At 45.3% G+C, this 8,353-nt stretch overlaps 1 protein-coding gene across 2 annotated transcripts; it reads right to left on the minus strand.

The window, feature by feature from the left end:
• Positions 1 to 2,864: 2,864 nt before the first annotated feature.
• LOC128768867 (uncharacterized) lies at positions 2,865 to 8,353 on the minus strand. Of its 2 annotated transcripts, XM_053882081.1 has the most exons (8): positions 8,135 to 8,353; positions 7,535 to 7,606; positions 6,912 to 7,020; positions 6,715 to 6,782; positions 4,653 to 6,648; positions 4,365 to 4,520; positions 4,234 to 4,290; positions 2,865 to 3,817 (listed from the first exon to the last, which is right to left on the minus strand). In XM_053882081.1, the coding sequence occupies exons 2-8, from the start codon at positions 7,562 to 7,564 to the stop codon at positions 3,555 to 3,557; spliced, it is 2,679 nt and encodes an 892-aa protein (XP_053738056.1). In that variant the 5' UTR covers positions 7,565 to 7,606; positions 8,135 to 8,353; the 3' UTR covers positions 2,865 to 3,554. The 2 variants fall into 2 exon arrangements, 1 of the variants encoding a protein (XP_053738056.1); XR_008416292.1 differs by having other exon boundaries at positions 3,681 to 3,817; positions 3,904 to 4,520; positions 7,535 to 8,353.

Below are 8,353 nucleotides of genomic sequence, written 5' to 3' on the forward strand. Positions count from 1 at the left end.
CTTCTATTTTTTTTCAGTTAAGTGTGTTAAAAACAGAATTTTTTTTTCATGAAAATTATTTTTATATATGTAGATATGCACCTTCTTGCACCTTCATTTCGGTTAGTATTTATAAAGCCATGTTGAAGTCAAAAAAACTGTTTGCTACCCAATTAACCAAAAATAGCACTGGCTCTCCCCCAGTGACTGTATGGATGTATTCCATTGATGTTTGGGAACCTTTGACAGGCACTTATTTCTCCTGGGACGCGTCAACACGAGACGTTAACATGCCTGATGTAACTGGAAGTCTGTGGATGCAATGACGCAAAGCGCACCTGCAAATGATGATCAAAGGCTTCAGATTCAGAAAGCAATGCTCAGATCAAAATTTCCACTCCTGACAGGCAGATCACCAGTTTTTGGAGTTATTTAACTGACACGTTTTCATGCAATTTGGCCTCAGTGATGTCTGTGGAAACACTGTTAGTTACATTTGAAATCAATATTTAAACAGCAGGCTAGAAAATAAAGCCGCTGCCCTTTGTTTTCACAGAGCAACTCTTCTGTGCTAACTAGGCAAGACCTGGTAGACCTACAGTATGGGCCAGAACCAATGGATGAAAACTTTGTTGGGAGTTTTGTGTTGACACTGTGGGCCGCATGCACAAACAGGCATAGCGTAGTGACACACAGCCGAGATGCTTCATAAAGACGCCACCTACTGACACCACTTCCTAAAAATCTGTGTTATCAACCCAGCTCAATGTGGCAAAGTCCAAGGAGCAGGTGCCGGACCTAAGGAGGACCAAGTCTTCTGTTTCCATCCAGACGTTCAATGTGGATATGGTCTAGGACTATAAATATGTTGTGGTCCACATAGAGGCTCAGGTCCTTAAACGTCTGCAGTACAAGGCTAAGGATGTTTTATGAGTCGGTGGTGTCCAGTACAATTCTGTTCTGTTCGCTGTGGTTTGCTGGGGCAGCAGATTAACGGTGGCGGACACTAACACACTCAACAGACTCATCCGCAAAGCTGGTGATGTGGTGGGGGTGAAGCTGGAGTCCTTGGAGACGGTTATGGAGAGAATCATGCTCCTGAAACTAAGGAGCATCATGGACAACATCACCCATGATATGTTGTGTACAGAGCATGTTACGAACATAACTTCCCTTTTTTGAAGAAACAATCGAAGTTGCAAATATGAAGCCTGATGTTGTTGCTACTTTATACTATCGGATGGTGGACACCTGTGAGAAACATTTGTGAGTGTGTATCTATCAAAGTGTAGAGTAAATGGTTCTTTTTCATAGCAAACGCAGAGCGAATTTAACTGACTCGGATTCTCAAGAGGTATATTAGAATTTAGCTGGACAAAGAGACAGAAAAATTACACTCCTTTTTTGAGTAGACAGTGAGTCCATTTGTTCTGGAGGTCCACAAGCAGCACTTACTGGAGCCCGTGCTTTGCTTCACTGTCTCTCTGACACGGAAAGACACTGAAATAGCAGGGGAAAATACATTAACTCTGAATAAAAGTGAATTAACTGATGCTTTTCCCTCTTTCACAGACGCACTTTGTTGCTACTTGTTCAAGAAGCAGCAGATCAAAGCGAAGCAGCAGAATTCATCACATGCAGCAGTCAGGGAGCACAGGAAGGCCGTACGCTGGGACGTATGCCTCGACAGCCGGGTACTGTGGATTATTAATAAGCAGGTGTACTCAGTCCCCTGGGCTTGTCTGGTTGAGTCTGGCACGCAAGCCCCTCAGTTGCTCCGAAAAAAGCCTCCCAGAGATGAAAGAGTGGCCAGACGAGAGGACGTCGGCTGAATGAAGAGAGTAGAGATTCACTCTGATTTTTAAAAGGAGTGTGGGAGCGTCTGTCTTGGCAGACGGTGATAAAATATTTAGCAATTCAAGGGAATTTACAGACTGTGCTAATTGAAGCAGTGCGGTCAGCAACAATGCACTGCAGTGTGGGAGTGGTGCTTCTCTGTATGCGTGTGGTCGCAGAGGTACTTGCTACGCTGCTCAGCAAATTGCATGCTACAAAACCAAAGATGAGTTTCGAGATTTTTACGAGTGACCTGGCGCTGGCCGTGTCAGAGCACATTTAAATTTTGGCAGAGCTGAGCAGTGGATGTCCTAAAAATAAACCACATCCATTATAGAGTTTCATTATTCTGTTGACTGAAAAGAACATTATTATCAAGAGGATAAACCATCCTCCATCTATTCTAACCCGCCGTTGAGGAGACAGTAAAGCACTTCACCCACCTAGTGGCTTGGATGTACGACTGCAATATGGTCAGGCTGGAAGTTGCGGAAGGTTAAAATTGTAACAGACGTATTGATGTACATCAACATAGCACGCCACTTCCTGTCTTAGGGCCAAACACAAAATGTATAAACACATGTATTCCTTAAGACCCTAGTTCCTCTGTAAATAGTTTAGACAGTTTCATAAATATATCAACATTTAACAAAAGGTGTTAATGTAAATAAGTTCCCACAACATCAAGTCTTTTTGAATAATACAATGCACTACAAGCTTGGCACCTGTCTTCAGACAGCTTTGTCTTTGCTGTACCACTCAGGCGCCATCAGGTTGGATGAGAAGCATCGATTCGCAGCCATATTCATCTCCAGAGATCGGATTCAGGTCCAGGCTCTGCCGAGGCCATTCAAGGACAGTCAGCGTTGTCCTGAAGCCTCTCTTTGATACATTGGCTGTGCGCTTAGGGTTGTTGTTCTGCCTCAAAGAACTACAGTCTCTGGAGCAGCTTTTCATCCAGGATGTCCCTACATTAATCCTTCCCTCTTTTCTGACTAGCCTCCCAGTTCCTGATGCTGAAAAGAAAAGCACACACACACACACACACACACACACACATACGCGTTTTTGTGATTCAGAAGGACATTTTCTCCAAACAGGCCCAGTGGTGGTTTAAGGGGACTACCCTTTCCTGAGGTGCTACAGCTCTCAGCCAATGACAGAACAGCTTCTAAAAATCTAACAAAAATTCTGCTCCCACTGGTGTTCGGATACACTCTTCACAGGCTGATACACAGCCACCTGATGGGGTTGTGGCTTTAGAGGACGTACATTAGGGGGACCCTAAACAGCAATATGAGGACTTTAAAGTTCAACTAAACCCCGCCTCTAATTTACATAAAATACACACAAGTTAAGGACTTAGAGGGACATTTGTTTTAATGCAGCACCGGGGCTGGAACTGAACAGCGAACACAGATCCATGTCCTCACCATCACATTCCAGTCCTGTCATGTGATTGTGAGCAGAACATTGATGTATGAGTGTATGAGTGCTTACAACACAGCTTATGAGAGGGGAGTCCAAACTGGTCCTGAAGGGCTGCAGGTTTTTGTTCCAACTCACCTGGCACACATGGCTTCACCTGTCAGGTGTCAGAGGACTGTCATCAGCCTGATCGGTTCACCTGTGTGTGCTTGATGGGTTGGAACGAAAACCTGCAGCCACTTATGACCTTGAACTGGTCCTAAGAACAAAACCCAAAGCAGGTAAGTGCATGAACATATCCAATGAAGGTGTTATTTTTTCTTGGCCTGCCTCTTTGCAGTCACCCCTCTGTTTCTCACGAAGTCCCGGATGTTTTGAACCGACCGGTGGTCCAACAGTGGGGCCTCTGCCAGTTTGCACTGGCTGCATTCATCTTTACCGGCCAGTTTCCCGGCTTCAATGTGTTTCCTGAAGTGACGCATGACTGCTGCCACCTCAGTCTTTGACCAGGGCTTCTTCTTCACCCGTCTGGACCTTGTTTGAGCGGAGTCTGGTTCCGCAGCAGAGTCGGGTTCTAGAAGACAGAGAACATATGAATAAATGACTTCATTTTTAGTGACATTGCAACAGTTATTATTGGGTGGAAGTATTTCAGTTCACCTGACTGGAGTTAAAGGTGAAGGGACTAAAGGATGAGTGCAAGATGACATGGTGAACATTCATGGATGGAGGTTGAGGCCCTAAGAGCTCAATAAGGATGATCAGAGGAGTCATCCTCCTGCTTGGTGGTGAATGAATAAGAAGGAGGAAAAAGAAAAAGTTTCCTGATCAGAGATCAGGCAAGAGGACTGGAGGACCTGAAGTGCTGAGCGGAGGGAAGAGTGCCTGAAACTCATGGACGTGTTGAAGGAGTGGAAGGATGACGAAGACAGGGCAAGTGCTCTGCAGCGTGGAGCATATTGCCTCAACATGATGTCAGCCTGGCCTCACCTCCACACACAGGGGTTGGCCCTTGTACACTGGATGTCACTGGAGCCAGTGCTTCATCTGAACACGAAATTGAAACGTTTTAGCTTGAGCCATGTGATTGCAAACACTCACAGTGACAAGCCGAGACTTACTGAAGTCCTCTGTGTCGCCAACTTGTTCTGTGGCTGAACACTCTGGCGCAGCATCCATGCATTTGCTGGTGCTGCTTCCTGAACCGGACACTTCTGCCTCATCACCAGAGTCACTGCCACCGTCCATCTCCTCGGTGTCACTGGTGTCTAGTTCATCTGAAACAGCAAGACCAAGACAAATGTTCAAACTATGATCACTTTCATCATGAACATAATGAGGTCATTATTATTTTGTCTTTTGTTCACTGTAACAGGAAGGAACACACACATTTGAGATCACATACAAACCTTGGATTTCAATGTCATCCAGACTCTTGCCTTGAATCTTGGACAGCGTTCCCTTCTCTAGAGTGAGCAGCAACTTGGAAATCTTGGCCAGCTGAGTTGTCGGCACGGGCAGCCTGTAGAAGTCACGGTGCACACGGATGTCATGACCCAGGAAATCGGCAACTTGATCCAGTTCGTTGTGTTTCAAGTTGAGCACTTGAGAGAGTGTCGCCACATGCTTCCTGAGCTGAGTTGATCTCAGGTGCTCTGGGTGCTTCGCGCCACATAGATTAGCACAAACACGGAGTGCATCTTGCCCACGGTAGTGGCTCATGGCTTTCGGTCGGGCAAACAGAAATGCATTTGAGGCACAAACGTGGCACTCTACTCGTTTGCTCACAAGCAGAGAAAGGCCATCGACCATTTTTGGTGTCAGGAGGACTGCCACCTTTCGACCCCGTTTCCCTTTGATCTCCACTCTGGAGAAGTAGCTACAGAGCCTCTGTTCAAGCTTGGACAAACCCAGTGCCACATCCTCATGCAGTTCATGATCATCCCGACTCTCAAAACTCTCCACCAGCATCTTTGAGACCTCCCCTGCACGTCTTCGGTTGAAGACGATGATTTGGGCCAGCAAGATCTGTGCAAGTGCACTGTAGTGCTGGCAGGAGGCCACCTCTTTCAGTTTACTGACACCAGTTGACACATTCCTTTCCAAGTAGCCATGAAGCAACTTGACATCTTCTGTGAAGGGCAAAGTGGAGGGCTTATTGTACTTGGCATCACTTAAAGTAGTCAAGGCCCCATGTGAGATGACCTCAGACCACTTTGAGGTGTACAGCTTCTTGAACATGTCAGTGGACTTCATTAGCGCTTCGTCTTCTGCCACAAGAGCCCTGCAATGAACGATATCTGCAATTTTGTGTAGTGTGTGTCCTAATTTTAACGCAAGACTCGGTGTGCTGTATGTGTTGTTTTGCTCCTGATACCCAGAGACTTTTTTCACTGCGTTGAGAACCTTTGGGAAGTTTGATGGTTTTACGGCGTCCTCCATGTTTGCCACCGAGAAGTCCTTCTGTAGGCACAGCAGCAGACGGCCAACTTCTCTGAGTTTTTGCCTCATGTATTCATTTTTTGTTGCGTCTTGTCCATGTTTGTTGACCAGGGATTGTGCGAACTGAACGATGGTCAAGTCGTTACGCACAACTGAGGCGACCTCATCCTGGTTCATGGCAGTTAACAGCTTCCATACTCCAGTGGAGACCTGTTGCTGGGATGCAGACTCCAGCGAGGCAGCAGTACCGAGTACTCGTCTTCTCCCAGGCCGTTGTTCTTCATCCTCTGGCTTACGGGCACATCGCTTTACATGCCTCCACAGATGTTTCCGAACAAACATGCCTTGGCAATAGATGCAGTGGATCAATTGTTCTCTCACTGGGTCACCATCTGGCTTTCTTTTGATTTTCAGCTCTCCCTTCCCAGTTTGTAGAACCTCTGTGTTGTGTTGGAAGTTGCCCCTGTTCCTCAACATGTCCAATACTTTTTTACGTTCTTTTGAGTGTGGGGGAAATGAAAAAGCATGTGAAACTTCTAAGTTGCTTGAGTGGGTTTGCAGATGACGGGCCATCTTTCTCACTGACTTTCCACAAATGAAGCAGGAGTTTTTAGAACTTAGCGTCGCTGCAGTCGTTTCTTCCACTTGCTCTGCTCCACTCACTTCTTCACTCAGGTTTGGTCTCGGTGGTGGACTGTCAGGGTCTTCAGGAGGCAACAGATCTTTAGAGGACCCGGGCCTATCTGAGGTGCTCTCATCTGTTCTGATGAGGTCATTAACTAGTTCTGCAAATGCTTTTTTAAATTTCTTTGATGGTGAAATGACTGGAATGTCATCTTCAGATTCTTCCGCAGAGTCTGGCACAAAGTCTGCATCAGACTGACCGGTGTCATCCTCAGATATGTTTTGTGGTGGTCCATTGCCTGGCAACTGCTCATCTACAGAACCATCATCAAACTGTACCTAAAAAGAGAAAATATGAAGCTAGTAAAAGCTAAACACATATGTAGTGTGCAGTGGGACACCCACCTCTGACACATGGACGAAGTCTGTCTTTGTTCGTCTGAGGCATATTTTATGCCAGGCGTTTAAACAAGCTGAAAATGTAGTTTGAAATCAGTTTTGGTTTTGTGGATCCAAAGGTTTTTATGTAGACAAAACTAAACTTCTCTACTTAAGCAGACAAACATGCATTCATTACCACACACTAGGTGCCAACAACTCACTTTTGCATTTGTATCCCTGCCACTTGAAGGCTGCAACAGGCCCCACACAGGCAGCACACTTCTCCAGACTGGATACAGTGGCACAGACCACCTGGTGCACGTCACACTGCTGGGGAAGTCAAGAGAGAAAACAAGAATTCGGGGTTTCATCATTGTAAGAAGCAAGCAAACAAACTGTAAAACAGCCCACCCTTGAATTATAATTTCATAACAATAGACATCAGGCTCAAACTGTGAGAAACTGGTTCAGGGAGCATGAGACATCATGTTCACACATGGATCTGCCACCACAGATCCATGTGTTGTGTTTGTAGACAATCTGAAGCGTGTAGTAGTCAGAGCAACTTGCAATGCTCCCAACTAGTCAAATCAGTACCTACACCAAGAGGCTGGTCACAAAAAAGCAGTTGTAAATTGTTAAGACAGATGTCTCAGGTGTCGTCACAGGTGACGTGCATGAAGTGATTGTGGTGAATGTGTTTAACAATTGTGTGGGAATGAAAGGTCAGTATAGTTTTCATGATCTATTGGTCTGTACATCAAGTATGAGTTGTCAGTGTGACGGGGGGCTGCTTTCCTTCTTCAGAAATCAGTGTCATTGAATATCACACACTCCAGTTTACCTGTCTCGGTGGGTTGTCGACAGGACTCATTTGATTTTCCTGATTCTTCTTTTTTTCTTATGTGGAATATGCCTGAAAGAGAGGACAAGACTTCATCTGTTCTTTTGGACATGCATTATGAGTGTATCAGCTACACTTGATTGAAAACAAGCTGAACAACAGCCCCGTATTAATAACCTAAAATAGTATGAGCAGTCATTTGCTCCATGACTTGTTCTTTTCCCGTTATTTTGAAAAGCTACGTTCATTAGCTGCTCTGAAACCTTCCCAGGAAGTCAGACCAAATCAACGGTCATTATTTATGATTATTTATTATTTATTTATCAGTTATCACTTCTCACAGTTCACACTCAACTTGATTACTTCTCACAGTAATCAAGTTGAGTTACAGTTGAGATGATCGTACATACAAGAAATACGTCGAGAAAGTGAAAGAACTTCCGGCGAAATTTCTAAACATCGTTCAAAGATTTTCAATCGAGTTTAACTTTGAAACATAAACGATGCGCATCAGCGCGCGTGCGCCGTTCCCCGCATTCACTGCCGATGGGATTCTCGGTTCTGACGTGGATTCCCGTCAGGAGATCCAACAAAACTAACCGCGTGTCATGTACTTCGTATTATTCATCGTCAACCGCCGTGAAGTCCGTTCTGTTCAGTGAGACGCTCCACTCTGACGGTATTCAGTCGTTAATTGAAAGCCCTAATGCAGCGACATGAGTCGCCATTTAATAACGTCGAAACGAGAGCATCGCACATGCGTATTTGCACCCGCATCTAAACTCATCTAATCTAATCTAAAAATGCGCCGCACCGCGT

This window comes from Synchiropus splendidus, chromosome 12 (genome assembly GCF_027744825.2).
Source record: "Synchiropus splendidus isolate RoL2022-P1 chromosome 12, RoL_Sspl_1.0, whole genome shotgun sequence".
In the NCBI taxonomy this organism is placed as follows: Eukaryota; Metazoa; Chordata; class Actinopteri; order Syngnathiformes; family Callionymidae; genus Synchiropus; species Synchiropus splendidus.

Excerpts from the sequence above, each read along its gene's own strand:
- LOC128768867 (XM_053882081.1), bottom strand. The coding sequence starts at position 7,564 with ATGAGTCCTGTCGACAACCCACCGAGACAG. Across the intron at positions 7,021-7,534 it reads TCGACAACCCACCGAGACAG|CAGTGTGACGTGCACCAGGT; the intron begins GTAAACTGGAGT and ends TGACTTCCCCAG. Across the intron at positions 4,521-4,652 it reads GGATGACATTGAAATCCAAG|ATGAACTAGACACCAGTGAC; the intron begins GTTTGTATGTGA and ends TTGCTGTTTCAG.